This window comes from Ranitomeya variabilis, chromosome 2, assembly GCF_051348905.1.
Source record: "Ranitomeya variabilis isolate aRanVar5 chromosome 2, aRanVar5.hap1, whole genome shotgun sequence".
Classification (NCBI taxonomy): domain Eukaryota; kingdom Metazoa; phylum Chordata; class Amphibia; order Anura; family Dendrobatidae; genus Ranitomeya; species Ranitomeya variabilis.
In genome coordinates this window covers 946,575,776-946,593,693 of record NC_135233.1, presented here as the reverse complement: position 1 = coordinate 946,593,693, position 17,918 = coordinate 946,575,776, and the positions used below count along the sequence as shown (strand labels likewise).

The window sequence follows — 17,918 nt, the reverse complement described above, 5'->3', positions numbered from 1 at the left end:
GTGCTGTGGGTATTTGAGTGTAGTCTCTTCACTGGTGAGGGGGTGGTGGTTTCAGCCTAGGGTTGAAACAGGAGACAGGGCGAGGGTGGAGGCCCAGACATGCACACCATCAGTGTAAACTCTGGGAGAGGGTCAGTCAGGGTTTCCCTAGTCTGAGGGAAATCGCAGGGGCCCAGGTTATCAGCTCTTTTCTACCTAGGTCTCCCGTGACAATAAGGGCTGGAGACGTGTTTACAGCCACCTCTCTGTATACTTAACTCTTTAACCCCCGGAGCTTTTTTTCGGTATTGCGTTTTCGTTTTTCACTCCCCTCCTTCCCAGAGCCATAACTTTTTTATTTTTGCGTCAATATGGCCATGTGAGGGCTTATTTTCTGCAGGACGAGTAGTACTTTTGAACGATGCCATTGATTTTACCATATCGTGTACTAGAAAATGTGAAAAAAATTCCAAGTGCGGTGAAATTGCTAAAAAAAGAGCAATCCCACATTTTTTTTTGTTTGGCATTTTTGCTAGGTTCACTAAATGCTAAAACTGACCTGCATTTATGTTTCTCCAGGTAATTATGAGTTCACAAACACCAAGCACGTCTAGGTTCTTTTTTTATCTAAATGGTGAAAAAAAATTCAAAAACTTTTTTTTTTACTTTCACCAAGCTTCAATAGCCTTCATGGGAGGCTAGAAGCTGGCATAGACTGATCGGCTCTGCTACATAGGAGCGATGCCCACATCACTCCTATGTAGCAGAATTACTGCATTGCTATGAGCACCGACCACATGGTGGCACTCACAGCAATCCAGCATCAACAACTATAGAGGTCTTCAGAAGGCCTATGTTTGTTATGCCAATGCACCGATGACCCCCGTTCGCGGGGGTCACCGGTGAGAGCATTTCCGGCCCGATGGCTGGAAACACTTGTTAAATGCTGCTGTCAGCGTTTGACAGCAGTATTTAACTAGTTATTAGCGGCGAGTGGATCGCAATTCCACCCACCGCTATTACGGGCACATGGCAGCTGTACAAAACAGCTGACAAGTCCCGGCTTTGATGCGGGCTCACCGCCGAAGCCCGCATCAAAGCAGGGGATCTGCCATCAGACATACTATTCCGTCCAATGGCAGAAAAGGGTTAAAGTGGTGACTGAACCCACACAGTCACTACCCCTGTGACTGGAAATCGAATGCTGATGGGGGAATAAAGTTAATTTTCTCCCAGCAGTGTTCGGCTATGTGTGGGTGCTAGGCAGGTTCAGAATGCTATTAACCTGAAGAATAATCCCATATCTGCAGGTTCTTACTTTGCAGCATTTTTTCCACACCTGCCTAAAACTTTAAACTTTTGCACATTACTTAAAATATGATTTAATCATGAAAAAAATGAAATATTGATAAATCCTTATGTTATTAGATCTTATTCCTTATTCATTCTTCTATACAAAATGTATTTATTGACGATTTTGCTTTGTGTTAATTTTAGAGTCATTTAAGTAAACTGATTTCGTGCTTTACAAACTAAATATTACTATGGCAAATTCAGTGAAACTTTGAAGAAGGATTAGTAGCACTAGGCTCGGATCTTGCATACATTGCACTGATCCTGTTTTCCGTTTACAAAGCTAATTAAAATCAACTCCCTACATACCATGTATAATTAAGTCAGAAAACAAAAAGCAAATAAAACAACAACCCAAAAAAAAACCAACAGCATACTCGGGAGCAGCAGGAATAAAATAAGAGCAAAACCTGGGCACATTTGGCGTGGTGACAAGTCTTCTTAAAGCCTTATTGCTCTCTGATGTTCTGTATGCATCCATCATGAGCTAAAGTTCGTTTCTACTCCATGACTGATACATGCGTTATGTGGATCTTACGAAATGCTACTGTACATTCGAGATCAGTGGCAGGAGCCCCTCTGGTACACAAGTGTGAGCTTCTGAAGAAACTCAATGAGAAAAACAGAAAATTTTAATCCCCACAGTTTAACCCTTTAGATGCCACTGCCAATATATTCCACAGAATCTAAGTTCATAGAAGGAGCTAGAGAGAGGAAAAGGGGGCTCCCTCTGACATGTGATCAATTATGCAACCCCCATTCTCAGTGATGTTATTACAGGGTGCTGAACCAATGTCATGGCAGCCTAACAATGGCCTTCATACTTGTCACCTTGATATGCCTATAAAACTCTAAAGCAGGGTAGGGGTGATATTTTTATGTTACATTATAAATATAATAAATATATATTGCAAAATGGCCACCAGGCAGGTCCTCGAGTGGAGATATGTATCCTCGAGGCTGGGTTAGTTGCTTCTTCAGGTAGACACAGGAACACTGTCATAATGAAACATCTGCTGGTTTATTGACAACCAAGGCAGGATTCAGGAAAACAAAAGCAGAGCCTTCCTGGCTTAATGGAAAACAAAACAATGTTCAACAGAGTCCTTTTTCTCTGCAGGTTTCACCTGCAGAAGCCTAGAAATGTCCTTCGCTCCTCCTGTAGCCATGTGGGAGTGTTTCCTCTCCTAACACACCACCCAGACTGTCTCCCATGATTAGGTATTTAACCAGGCCCATGTGATGATCACATAATCGTTACATCACCGCAGGTCCTTCTAGTACACATGTCATGTTGACTCTGCAAGAGGGGATACGGTGAGCACCCTCCCACTTAATGGGTTCTCACATAAAACCAGCCCATTGTAACTTTAACATTAACCCTCTCAGCACTTATCATGCTGGAGGCAAAAACAATCTGGTTCTACATCACTGACTAGTATAAGCAGTGACACGTATATTCACCTGTCACAGGTGAAAAGATCTTGCTTATGTGGCTCAGTCTCTTCAGGAGCCTGGGTGAAGGTCTGGCATTTAAACCGGTGAGCCCGTGCTTTATATGAACTGTTTGTTTTCCAGTTTTCATGTTGTTATTCTCTTCTGGGTGCAAAAGGTATGTTTTTGCTTATTAGGCTGGATGCTTCATAAACATTTAATAAACTGCATGTTTGTTTTGAATCAATGAAACTGACCCCTGTCTGTGCATGAGCTACCCGAGAGCAGATCACTTACAATATATATAGCTTGAAAAGGTTCTCAGTTAGAACTGAAATGTGACCGTTATGGGCTATTAAATAGCACATTTACTGTCACTTTTTTCAAAATTGATTTGCTGCCTCCATATATTCTTTAGTATATTGAAGGACTAGTCTTTACCTGGGAGGCTTGGCACTTGACTACCTGCTGGTGCTGTTTCTCTTTTATTTTTATATATATATACTGTATATATATATATATATATATATATATATATATATCTACTATATAATTGTCTAAGGGTCACTTCCATCTTTCTGTCTGTCCTTCTGTCTGTCTGTCTTTCTTTCTTTCTGTCACGGAAATCCAAAGTCGCTGATTGGTCGTGGCTGTTTTGCTGCGACCAATCAGCGACGGGCACAGTCCGGTGGCAAAATGGCCTCTCCCTACTCCCCTGCCATCAGTTCCCGCTCCATACTCCCCCCCAGTCAGCGCTCACACAGGGTTAATGGCTGCGGTACACCGCGGTGTGCCGCGGTGTAACACACTCCGTTAAAGCTGCTATTAGCCCTGTGTGACCAACTTTTTACTATTGATGCTGCCTATGCGGCATCAATAGTAAAAAGATCTAATGTTAAAAATAATTTAAAAAATAAAAAATCATTATATACTCACCTTCTATGGGCCCCCAGATCCAGCCGAGGTCTTTACCGCTCCTCGCGACGCTCCGGTGATCGGTCCATGCATTGCGGTCTCGCGAGATGATGACTTAGCGGTCTCGCGAGACCGCTACATCATCATCTCGCGAGACCGCAATGCACTCTTGGGACCGGAGCGTCGCGAGGAGCATCGGTAAATGCCTCGGCTGGATCCGGGGGGGCCAATGGAAGGTGAGTATATCACTACTTTTTATTTTAATTCTTTTTTAACAGGGATATGGTGCCCACATTGCTATATACTACGTGGGCTGTGTTAGATACTGCGTGGGCTGTGTTACATACTACATCTCTGCTATATACTACGTGGCTGGGCAATATACTATGTGGCTGTGCTATATACTACGTGGCTGTGCTATATATTATGTGGCTGTGCTATATACTACAAGGCTGTGCTATATACTACGTGGCCTGTGCTATATACTGCATGGGCAGTGTTATATCCTAAGTCTCTGTGCTATATACTACGTGGCTGGGCAATATACTACATCGCTGTGCTCTATACTACGTGGCCTGTGTTATATACTGCATGGGCAGTGTGATATACTATGTCTCTGTGCTATACTATATACTACGTGGCTGGGCAATATACTACGTGGCTGTGCTATATACTACGTGGCTGTGCTATATACTACGTGGCTGTGCTATGTACTACGTGGCCTGTGTTATATACTGCATGGGCAGTGTTATATACTATGTCTCTGTGCTATATACTACGTGGCTGGGCAATATACTACATGGCTGGGTAATATACTACGTGGCTGTGCTATATACTACGTGGCTGTGCTATTTACTACGTGGCTCTGCTATATACTACGTGGCTGTAAACTACATAAATATTCTAGATTACCCGATGCGTTAGAATCTGGCTACCATCTAGTATATGTATGGTACATATATTAATTTATACTATCTACTTAAAACCATTTAAGAATACACCCTGTAGTGTTCTACTTACAAAGTCATTGTACTGATGGCATACCCAGGTTTGATCTTGGTAAATTATTAAATTGGTAGTTCATAAATTATGAAAGAGTGAATAGACAAGAAATATTGCATGTTGTTGTAAGCTATAAATGATTAAAACATAATTTAGTTAAATGGATTTTAGTTTTCTTCATTACAGGATGCATTGCTAAAGCTTATGAAACTGAACAAGTGCATTGACTGAATTAAAATGTAGGATTATATCACATTTGAGATATACAGATTGCTTATTATTGCATGTCTTGCTTTTTACATATTCTTATATTTCTCCTTTATAACAAGAGTGCGAATCAATTTGGTTTCTCCGAATATAAATATCCATACCAGAGCCTAGGTTATCACAACCTATTAAAGGGAATCTGTCGGCAGATTTATGCTATAAAATCTTAGGGCATAATGAGGTAGAGGCTAAGACTAAATTTATTATTCACTGCATGACACTGTTTCTTATCCAAGACTGTATATTTAATAAAGGTATATAATAAACTGGTGCTTGCCAACTTGATTGGTATGAGTTAGTTAGGGTATTAGCATCTTCTTATATGTTAAAGGGAACCTGTCAGGTCGCTCATGCCCTTTAACCCAGCAGCATTCATTTATTTATGAATTCTTTCCCTATCTATTACTGTATAATGTTTTTCTGTACAAATGAAGTTAAAAAAAAGCATTCATATTGCCCCGTTTACTATGCCGATGAATGCTTTGATTAGTCGATGGGGCATTAGTTGCCTCACACTAGTCAGCCCTAGTCAGCCCTCTTTCCTTGTGGGTGTGATAACAACGTAATTAGCATGAGTGACGTTGTTGTCGCTCATGCAAATCTAGTGCATACGCGCCGCTCATTCCAGCATCATCACTGCATCTCTGAAGCCGAGTGTACACTTCCCTGCTTCAGAGGCCAGGACTGTGCATGACCGGAAGCTATCTTCTAAACCGGTGTTCCCCAACTCCGGTCCTCAAGAGCCACCAACAGGTCATGAGTTTTAAGGATTTCCTTAGTATTGCACAGGTGATGGAAATCTTGAAAACATGACCTGTTGGTGGCTCTTGAGGACTGGAGTTGGGGAACACTGTTCTAAACCTTCAGACATGTACAGTGCCCGTTTCTAAAGCTGGGAAGCGTACACTCGGCTTCAGGGATGCAGTGATGATGCTGGAATGAGTGGTGCGCATGTGCTAGATTTGCATGAGCGGCGATGACGCCGCTAGTGCAAATTAAGTTATCACGTCCATCCCTAGTGCTTACCACTGAGCCATTGGTGATTGAGAATGAAAATGCTGTTCCATTCACAGTGAACAAAAGCAATCCATTCTTTTGGTCGAGGGGTGGATCTCAGAGGGGTAAAGTTCAGGCAGTGGCCGCACCAGGACCAGGGATTTGGGTTCAGGACACTAGCTGCACTGGGACCAGGGGATCTCACACTGGCACTGGTAGAACACCAACTACATAATGGCTCAACTTGTTTCTTGGCGACTCCTAAGGAGAGGGAATCTTATATACAGGATGACTCCAAGCAATTGGCTGGGAGCTATCTTGCAGGTGTACTAATTATACTAAATGCCTTTCAGCAACAAGTCGAGGGCATTTATTATATGTAAGAGCAGGGGCATGCTCGCACGCACTAGGCGCGCAGCTGGGAATTGCGGTGCACAAACCAGGAAAAGGCAGGAGCATGTTGGAGGACCACGCCATGGGGCTGGGGCAATGAGTAAGCTGGAGTCCCTGCATGGAGGGAGAAGGGGACACCATGCAGAGTCGCCGGCCATTGCGCTACAGTTATCATCCATTCCATGAATAGGTGACAGCTTCTAGAAACCAGAATACGCTTTTATGGACAATATTAATAGTAATGTCTTGTCTAAACAGTACTACTGCACTTTTTCCCTATTGTTTTTTCTTGTTGTGGTTTGTGCACAATGTTACTGTGATGTACTTGGCCCTTGTAAATTTGCTTACTTGTACTTTTTTAATATTCATTTGAAATATATTTCTGGTTTAGGGAAGCAAATCCTTCTGTTTCAGGAAGTGCAAGCTGGCAAATGTACCAACAATGTTAGGAAGCGATGAGCTCAGGCAAATTAGAATAACATTAACCATCTGACCTTGAACTATCATGTGCATTAACCAGCTCGGCTCATGTTTTTCAGCTCCTGAATGAACTACGCGTGTTGGAAGCAGAGTTACTGTTGAAATCATCCAGCCTGGCAGGAAATTACACAACTCAGCTGTGTCTGTTCATAGTCGCTGTGCTCAGGCGTTATCATGCCTGTCTAATTTTAAATTCAGAGCAAACGGCACAAGTTTTTGAAGGGTGTGTAATCTGTTCATTAGAATTATTTGAAAAATCACTAAATTCTAGGTCTTAAGGGCACAGTAGAGCCTGAAGACCTTTGTGCGTTACCATAGATGCTCCGCGAGATATCTACGTATGTGCATAGTGCAGAATGACCAATTTAAAAAAATTAAGGTGCAGGCAGAGTGGATAAAATCTTCAAAATGTATTCCATTACAGAGGATTAAAAATCCATGATGATAGGAAGGAACCGCGGTTACTACTTATCATGGATTTTTAATAATTTGTAATGGAATAAAGACAAAATCTGCATGTGTTACATCAGCTGCATGTCTAGAATCTACTTTGGAAAATTTACTCTGGAAGTAAAAACAGTTTGTTAAAAGAAATCTGTGAGTAGAATTAACCCTCCTAAGCTGTCAAAAAGGGACATGTGGGTGATAGGAAGATGAATAAAATTACACCTTGATGTTTTATTCCATAGATATCCATGTTTTTCTTACCTGTAAATGATCTGTTTGAGAATCTGCCTCCGGAGCTTATTTTTTAAAAAAGGGCCATTAGCAGAGTGAGACATGTTAACTAAAACAGAAGAATTGAAATTTGTCTCCTTACAAACACATTTTCTGCAGTTCTCACAGCTCTGCCTGTGAGAAGGATGTTGAAGAACTGTGAGGAACCTGCAGGTGTGTCATTTTAAAATCACACTGTGAGATCAGGAGAGCAGAAAGCAGCCATTACACATCACACTTGTAACTCCCCCTTTTTATTAAAAATAATCTCTGGAAGCAAATTCTCATGCAGATCAGTGTTTGGCCCATAGTCCTGAACAGCTCATTTACATATAAGAAAAATGAGGATGTCTAAGGAATAAGACATCGAATTGCCAATATCAAGATATCATTTTACTCAGCTTTCTATGACTGACATGCCCAGATAATTAGCTTAAAATGGTTCATCCTACTGACAGGCTCCTTTTAAAATCATATTTAATTAGATTATATTGTAATTTTCGGTGAGAACACATACTCCATGTGTGATCCTGGCTTTATGATTTATTCATGGAATTATGCTGTGTTTCAGATCAGATCACATCTTTTAACTAGCCTTATAGCTAAAATAGTCAAATAGCTCCTATAAAATGGCATCACCTTATAGCAGATGGAGCAGTATCTGTACAGCAGGTAGAAATGCACATTAAATGTAGGCTGGCAAACACAACAGGGTGCAAAACTGTGCATGCAAGATAGTTTGCCAGCCATATAATGTAAGTGCTTGTTATACCATTGTCACTGTTGGGCTGTTTTGCAATATCTATATTTCTATATATATTAATAGCAAAAGTGCAAAGGTACCATTGGCTGCCCTTAAGCTCCATAGCATAGGTACTAATTGCTACCTTCAAGCTACATTTCAGAAGTACCTTTGGCTGCAATCAGGCTCCATAGCATAATTTTACCATTGGCTGCCCTCATGTTCCATAGCAGAGTGTTACCAATGGCTGCCATAAGACGCCATAGAACAGGTACCATTGGTTTCCCTAAGTCTCCATAGAAGAGGTACCATTGTCTGCTCTTAGGCTCCATAGCAGAGGTAACAATGGCTGCCCTCAGGATCCATAGTAGAGGTGCCATTGTCTGCTCTCAGGCTCCATAACAGAGGTAACAATGGCTGCCCTACGGCTTCATAGCAGAGGTATCATTGTCTGTTTTGATAGGGTCCTTATTTTGAAAAACCTGATGTTACTCGAGAGTGGACAAGTATATTTATACCTTAAGGGGTGAGTTGCCCCTTAACCACATACCTGGGGTTCTGCACATCTCCTCTCCATTTAAAGGGTATCTGTCAGCTAAATTTCCCCCAAAACTATTTGCAGATGTAGCTCTTCCAAAGACAAGTCCAGCACTACCTTTACATGACCTGTCAGTTCCTCCATTACTGAGAAATCAGTGTTTGGATTGATATGGAAATGAGACTATAGATCTGAAGTCTCTGTCACTCCAGCTCTATTCCCCACCCAGCGCCAGATCCTCTTGCTTGACTGATGGCTTCTTTTCCTAAAGTCACACAGCACATAGGATGTCAGTCATGCAGGAGGAGGTAGAACTGGATGGGAAATAGAGCTGGAGTAAAGTGACGGAGGCTTTACATCTACAATAGCTCTTTAGCCTCATTTGCATTTCAATTCAGTGATTTCTCAGTAATGAAGAATTGGAAAGGACATGTAAAGGTATTGCTGGACTTCTTTTTGAAAGACCTACAGTACAGACCAAAACTTTGGACACACCTTCTCATTTAAAGATTTTTCTGTATTTTCATGACTATCAAAATTGTACATTCACACTGAAGGCATCAAAACTATGAATTAACACATGTGGAATTATATACTTAGCAAAAGAGTGTGAAACAACTGAAATTATGTCTTATATTCTAGGTTCTTCAAAGTAGTCACCTTTTGCTTTGATGACTGCTTTGCACACTCTTGGCATTCTCTTGATGAGCTTCAAGAGATAGTCACCAGGAATGGTTTTCACTTCACAGGTGTCATAGTCATGAAAATACAGAAAAATCTTTAAATGAGAAGGTGTGTCCAAAGTTTCGGTCTGTACTGTATATGCACATTTAACTAGTTGGGGGTGAAATCATGCCGATAGATTCACCTTAAGGCTATGTTTACATGTTGCGTTTTCAGCCTTCTTAAGCTTCTAAAACCTGATTTCTTGACAGTAATAATGCTGCTTTCAAAATGCTAGTTTTTCAGCTTATTTTATGCTTTTTCTCTGTTTTTACGCAGTTTTTGGAGCGGACAACTTGTGTGATTTGTCTACAGTACATGTTTAATAAAGTTAGTCTTAGGCTAAGTTCACACTAGCGTCGGTACGGGCCCGTCGAAGTGCGTCGGGCCGACGTACCGAGGCATGCTGTGAAATAAATGCCCGACATGGGCAGCAGAAGCAGTCTTACGATGCTTCCGCTGCCCCATTGCAAGGTCCAGGGAGGAGGGGGCGGAGTTTCGGCCGCACATGTGCGGTCAAAAATGGCGGACTCTACGTACAAAAAAAGTTACATGTAATGTTTTTTGTGCCGTCGGTCCGGCAAAACACGACGCAACCGTCGCACGATGGTTGCAACATGTGGCAAGCAATACGTTGCAGTGCGTCGGTAATGTAAGTCTATGGGGAAAAAACGCATCCTGCAGACAACTTTGCAGGATGCATTTTTGTGTGAAAGTTGCCTTATTCACCAAAATGCTGCATAAATGCAACATGTGAACATAGCCTAAGACAGGTGCAAAGACCTCCAGTTATCAACAATGTATCCACTAACCTGTCGACTGTGGATAACTCAATTTTAGGAAAATCCCTCTAAGGCAGTTGGTAAATAAATATTAACTTCACACTAATATGTTCAGCAGCTGTAGTTTCTCTAAGATATCATGTGCCAACAAGTTACCGTACTTATATGCACTTTACGAGATTTTACAAGGTGGATATTGATTTTACTAATAAAACCTTGTGATTACAGCACGTTTAAAAGACAAAAGAAACGTGATTTATAGAACTACTATAGAAAATAAGTATTTATGTGTAATTAGTTCACATTTCTCTGCCTGGTAAATGTACAAAGATGAGAGAATAGGAAATCTCTGAGTTTAGTAATAAAATATGTTGCATTGTGTGTTTTATGTACAAGTATCATACATTTTACAGCTGTGATGTGTTCTCTTTGTAGGCTGTGTGGTGTGGTCAAGCATGTTGTCAATCCATCAGAATGCTCCTCTCCAGAACGCTGTATTTTGGCTTACTTATATGACCTTTATGTATCATGTAGCCATTTAAGAAGTAAATTTGGCGATCTATTCAGGTAAATGTGAACAATACCATTTACATACAATAACATTGTTACACAACAGTCAAAAGAGAAAAAACATCACAAAATTACCAACAACATTATTAATTTAGGGAAACAAACAGAGATGAAAATACATAAGACATTACTCCATTCACCTTTGTGTAGCCTTCTTTTGTAGATCTGCGCTGTTCATCTCTAGTCTGGAGTCAACATTGCACCCAGTGATTGACTATTTCACATTTCTGCTAGTGGACAGCCACTTGGCAAACCATGATTCTAATCCATAGCCAGTAACCACCATGACGAGACCTCCACCCCTTCTGCTAGATATTGGCCAGCTTTCTCATTAACTGAATAAACAGGCAAGTCAATCTGTTTTTCTTGGATGCCGAAGTCCCAAAAACTATGCTCAATTATGTGTTTACATAAGTAAATGGATATTTATAATTGTTTGGAGAAATGTATAATCAACAGTAATCCCAATGAAAAGTTTTGGACAAAAACCAGGAATCCTGGAAATGCAAGGACACTTTACCAAATAAAATAGAACAAAATGTGATATCCTCTTCGAGGATGGCTTTTTCATTTAACTAAAGGCTGTACAGACAGCAAGTCGGCCAAAGCAGTCCTGGCACCTGGCTCATCAACCTCGTACACCTTCACAAATACAGATTACGTTTGGTTCCTGGTGAAACCAGAAGCAATATTTCCCTCTATACTCCTTAATTTATAGCAAGAACATGGCTTTCATAAAGAAACTTAATGGTACTTGGTGGTTTATAATAAAAGGAATGTTTTTCAGAATACAGGAAATCTTTAAGGATATGTGCACATGATGTTGATTTTAAGTGAATTCCTTCTAGAAACTGCTGGAAAAAGAACTAAAAAGCAGCTGGAAAAATTGAACATAATGCAAAGAAAAGTAAAAGCTACTTGCTGTACATATTTTCTTTTAATGACTTCAGGCTTGGAAAGTCAGAGAGTGATTAAAAGAAGTAGCATGTTCATTCTTAGAGCAAATTGGAAGCCACTGGGTTTTTAAAACAAAAAAAAAAAGCATCGAGCCGCAAAAATGATGCTAAGAACATCAACAAAGACGTTTCAGGAAGAAAACAAACACAGGATTTTCCTAAAATACCTTCACTTTGAAAAACTAGATAGGTACGTCACCGTCTAAAAGATGCCATGGGCACTTGCCCTTAGTGGGTAATGGAAAAGTATGTTCATTGTTATTGCAGGGACTCGTCCATTTTTATACTTTATATTTAGCATTTGTTTTTGCTGCAGTTTGACAGCATACTTTTACCTGCCTGTTCTTTATAGAAATGGTGGTTATAAAATTGTACAAAATGCTTTTACATCTTAAAAGAATTCTTTCCACATGTTCATTGGCAACTTGTGCTATTACTTTGTTTTATTCGTAGTTCCCAAAATACCTGGTAGAAGATTATCATCCTTTACTATAACACTCCAGCTGTTTCATTCATAACAGCAGATGCAAATTCACCAGAAATATATTTCCAGAACTTGGCCAAATAACTTGCAATTTGCTGTTTCCTAAGTGAAAATAAACAATAAAAGTTGATCAATTTCATAAGTTCATAGAATGTATATAAATAAACCAGATTTTAACTTTTTACATAATACATTGGTATGAGGTTATAAGATTGTTAGATGGCAAACCACAGACTGATGCTTTTAGTGACATCTGCGCTATTATATTTACAGTGAAACATTTCCTTGCCATTTTTATTCTTTCTTATGTATTCAAATTGCATTTTACTATACTTTCCTCAACCACAAAAGAAGTTGAAGTAATAATGAAAAAGAATCAACAGCAAAAAGAACAATTAAATAAAAAATGACATTTTCAGTCAATCAACAAGCAAACCAAAACAAAATGCATCAAGTGACACGACATGAAGGCAATAAATATGACATGTTTGAATACAGGGTGGGCCATTTATATGGATACACCTATATAAAATGGGAATGGTTGGTGATATCAACTGTTTGTGGCACATTAGTATATGGGAGGGGGAAAACGTTTCAAGATGGGTGGTGACCATGGTGGCCATTTTGAAGTCGGTCATTTTGGATCCAACTTTATTTTTTCCAATGGGAAGAGGGTCATGTGACACATCAAACTTATTGAGAATTTCACAAGAAAACAATGGTGTGCTTGGTTTAACGTAACTTTATTCTTTCATGAGTTATTTACAAGTTTATGACCACTTATAAAATGTGTTCAAAGTTCTGCCCATTGTGTTGGATTGTCAATGCAACCCTCTTCTCCCACTCTTAACACACTGACAGCAACACCGCAGAAGAAATGCTAGCACAGGCTTCCAATATCTGTTGGATCCAAAATGGCCAACTTCAAAATTGCCGCCATGGTCACCACCCATCTTGAAAAGTTTTCCCCCTCCCATATATTAATGTGCCACAAACAGGAAGTTGATATCACCAACAATTCCAATTTTATTTAGGTGTATCCATATAAATGGCCCACCCTGTACTATCTTATTTTTTTCTTATAATGTCAGCCATTATACATATCTAGCAATTGTTAACTTGACAGGTAACATGTTACATACTATTACGTGGCAAACTTCTGCTTGTTTTGCCCAGCTTAAGCCTTTGGAAATGTTATTTTAAGGTTTGTTGCATCATAGTTCATTGAGCATCAGGTTAACATTTGCTGCATCTGTAGGTAATTACATCAGGTAACCTTCGTCATCAACGTATTGTGAGAGTTTGTATAGAAGCATAAAAGTCGTTTCTTCATACAACTTTATCGGAGTTGCATATTGTTTGTTGAGTAACACTGATGGACAGCGTGTATGCTTAACCCCTTTATCCCCAGGCCATTTTCCATTTTTCCATTTGTTTTTTTGCTCACATTATTCCCAGAGCCATAACTTTTTTTAATTTTCCATCAATATGGCCTTGTGAGGGCTTGTTTTTTTGCCGGATGAGTTTTACTTTTGAACAACACCATTTATTTTAACTTATAATGTACTGGAAAGTGGTAAAAAAAAATTCTAAGTGCAATGAAATTGCAAAAAAAAAATGCAATTCCACAATTGTTTTTCATTTTATTTCCCCATCCCTGGAACCATTTTTCAATATGATCACACAAGGTCACACATGTTGCTTGTACTAATGAGAGCAGCCTGCTGGCCTTAACATGCTAACATGATCTGCAATCACTGCAGACTTCACTCGCTCCCATTGAGCACATCTAGGACATGTGGATTTTGGATGACTTGCCTAAGTGCATTCAGCGTGGCAGAATGTTCCTCGGACAATCTCATTGATAGCAGCCAAGGAGTGTAAGTGCGGGTAGTTCTGCACATGGCTCTCATACTAAATACAGAATAAATTCAGAAGCTTTGAAAAATGCTTCCATTTTTTTTCCCATTTGCGTATCATTAGTATGTCTATCAATCATAATTGATTTTCATAATTCTACAACATTTCCATCTTGGTTTTGTAATTCCAATGTTGAGGAGTGTAAATAGATAGCACAGGAATCCCCAATTCATAGGAAATGGTCACAGACCCCATCCTCACCCTCTGTGAAAAATGGATTCTACGAAGATCAGAGAATTTGCCTGGATAACTCTTCTATAAAAGTAAATTAATAATAATTCCTGTGGTCCAAATGAAAAAAATAATAAATAAAATTAATATATGTCAGTATACATTCCCTTAAATAATAAAAAATTCATTGGACAAAATAGCTGTATGTAGGTTGAAATCTAAATAATATACTATAAATAATAAATACATGAATTCGCTTGAACTGGTCTTCTGACTATAGAATTACTCTCCTATAAATTTTGCCAAGAGAAAAATAGAAAATAATTCCATTCTGGTTAATAGAAACCCTTCTCATTATCAGTAAGTCAATATATTAAGGAGATTTCAGCCCGCCATTATCATCACTACATGTTTGTGTTTCCACTGAGAGCTTTCTGTAATGGTCGCTACATAACGCCAGGTTCAGAGATCGGCGTGGCACAATGTTATTACTTAGGTAAACAGCAAGTTACTTTCTACAGTAGAACATGATTAATTAACGCTAATAACAATAACCCTCTTTCTACATTGTTTTTCCTGTCCAGCGGCGCGTGCTCAAAGGTAAAGCAGACGATATACAGCAGCGTGCAGCCCTCCAACTCTAATGTGCTGTGGGATCCAGACTTTATGGCAGACTTTATAGAAAACCCTTCAGTTCATAACATTAATCACATGATGCTGGGAAAGATCCTCAGTGAAAATGCTGCAAATCGCTACAGTTTTGTCTGCAATGTCCTCATGAATGTTTGTATGGGGCATCAGGAAGCAGAGAGGTAAGATCCGGTGGCACGCTACTTTCAAATTTTAGTTTAAGTAGTTCTTGTAGTGGATGAAATAAGTATTGAACACGTCACCAATTAAAAATATATTTCTAAAGATGCTATTGACATGAAATTATCTTCATATGTCAGTAACAACCCATCCAATCCACACAGGCAAAGAAATCAAACCATAGATGTCCATAAATTAAGTTGTGTAATAATAAGGAATGACACAGAGAAAAAGTATTGAACATGAAAAATGAGGTGCAAAAAGCCAGGGAAAGTCATGACACTACCTGAAAACTATCAGTAAGTTGAAACCAATCCTGCCACTTAGTGAAAAATAATATCAACTGGTTCAACTGATGTCTATAAAAAGGTGGCTCATTACCAAGGTGCCACGCAAGAAACAGCCATGATGTGTAAAACCAGTGAGCTGTCTCAAGGCCTTCGTAACCTTAATGTTGCAAAACAATCCCACTTCTGCACTACTGGGCGACCTGGAGTAGCTGTCACAGACAGTTTTGTAATAAATTACCAATTAGGTTTTGTGGAAAGAGAGGATGTCTCCAGAATTTCCTTGAGTAACTAATGAGGAACCAGCAACAGCTGATTTTTGGGTTTCCTCTGAAGGATTTCAATCAGAATTAGAAGTTTAACAATCTGGATTTCTTCTTCTGAAATTCCTCCTTTGTTTTGTTTTATAATTATTCCAATAAAAAGATGCCCCAAATCATAGTTATTTTTATCTTAGAAATGTTTCTCTACTTGATTTCTGCTTGAATATTGATTTTTTTCCAATTTCTTATTAAACACTTGAATCTAACTTACTATGTGGTGAGTATGTAATTCAAGTCTTGCCTTTCCCCATTCAATGTTAATATCACTGTAGTCCTTCTCATTACATTGTTGTAATATTAACTTAAGAAGATTCTGAGGGCATTGTAAATGGATTTATTCTCATGCAGCCACAAAGTCCTTATCATTTATTTGTTCACTCTGGTTAATTATTCCTGTAGTCTATCAGTTAGGTTTCTAATTGATTTTTCTGTCCAATTAGAAGCATTAATGTAATTTGTTATTTCTTTAGGATCAATGAGATATCGAACCTGAGTGCTGAGCTGACTGCCTGCTGTCCAATACTGAGCTCCGAATGGCTGGGAGTGCTGAAGGCTCTCTGCTGCTCCTCCAATCATGTGTGGGGCTTCAATGATTTACTCTGCAGTGTGGACGTAAGTGGCATTCTACCAATATGTAGGTCTATCTCTCTATATAATGGTAAACCAAAGAAATTGAGCAGGAGCATATGTTGGAATAAGTGCAATGCATAGGTGCAAATTCACACTGGCCTTTTAACAGACAGAACCTAAGATAAAAACAAAATAAGAAAAAACCCTGCAGTAAGTAAAAAAGCGAATAGAAATATTACATGTAAATTACGTCATCCCACCGCGACAAGGTGTAACAACCTAGTCAGATAAACACCTAAGGGTGTATGTACACATCCGTGTGAATGTCCATGTGCTCTACCGCATACAGACTCACTAAAAAGTAAAGTTGATCAGCACATCCAAAAATAGATTCATTCTTCAAATTTTATTCCATAAGTATTGAACAATTAAAATCCACATGTTGGTGATAGAAAAAGCAGTCTGACGTGTTTCTGGCACATTGCGAACCCTTAGTCATAGAGGGTAATCTAGTCATTTCTCTCTATCACTAAGGTCGCACACAGTGGCAGAAACACATCAGACTGTTTTTCCTATCACCAGAATGTGGATTTTAATTGTTCGACATCTTCAAATTTTATTCAGTAAGTTTTATCTATTTTTTGGATGCGCCGATCAACTTTACGTTTCTTGGACTAATTTCCTGATGGTCAGCAGTATTTGAAACGGCACCCATTGCATACAAAGGACAGATCTGGTCATTCTCTGCACAGTGAGCAGTTTATTCACGACTTTTAAAGGCATGCAGTCTCACAGAGTATTTCCTTTTCTAGTCCTTAACTTTGGATCAGAATTTCGCCCATCTCATTCTCGTTTTTACAGAAATATGAATGCAGCTGTGAGACTCTATGGGTTCTATAAAGTACAGGTCCTTCTCAAAAAATTAGCATATAGTGTTAAATTTCATTATTTACCATAATGTAATGATTACAATTAAACTTTCATATATTATAGATTCATTATCCACCAACTGAAATTTGTCAGGTCTTTTATTGTTTTAATACTGATGATTTTGGCATACAACTCCTGATAACCCAAAAAACCTGTCTCAATAAATTAGCATATCAAGAAAAGGTTCTCTAAACGACCTATTACCCTAATCTTCTGAATCAACTAATTAACTCTAAACACATGCAAAAGATACCTGAGGCTTTTAAAAACTCCCTGCCTGGTTCATTACTCAAAACCCCCATCATGGGTAAGACTAGCGACCTGACAGATGTCAAGAAGGCCATCATTGACACCCTCAAGCAAGAGGGTAAGACCCAGAAAGAAATTTCTCAACAAATAGGCTGTTCCCAGAGTGCTGTATCAAGGCACCTCAATGGTAAGTCTGTTGGAAGGAAACAATGTGGCAGAAAACGCTGTACAACGAGAAGAGGTGACCGGACCCTGAGGAAGATTGTGGAGAAGGACCGATTCCAGACCTTGGGGAACCTGAGGAAGCAGTGGACTGAGTCTGGTGTG

General features: G+C 39.3%; 1 protein-coding gene across 1 annotated transcript in view; it reads left to right on the top strand.

Annotated features, from left to right (window-relative positions):
• Positions 1-17,918, top strand: part of MED12L (mediator complex subunit 12L) — a 995,158-nt gene that overhangs the window by 708,177 nt on the left and 269,063 nt on the right. Inside the window, exons 20-23 of the mRNA XM_077290760.1 lie at positions 6,879-7,042; positions 10,757-10,888; positions 15,007-15,234; positions 16,313-16,454. Coding sequence (XP_077146875.1) covers positions 6,879-7,042; positions 10,757-10,888; positions 15,007-15,234; positions 16,313-16,454 — 666 coding nt within the window. The remainder of the gene's footprint in view (positions 1-6,878; positions 7,043-10,756; positions 10,889-15,006; positions 15,235-16,312; positions 16,455-17,918) is intronic.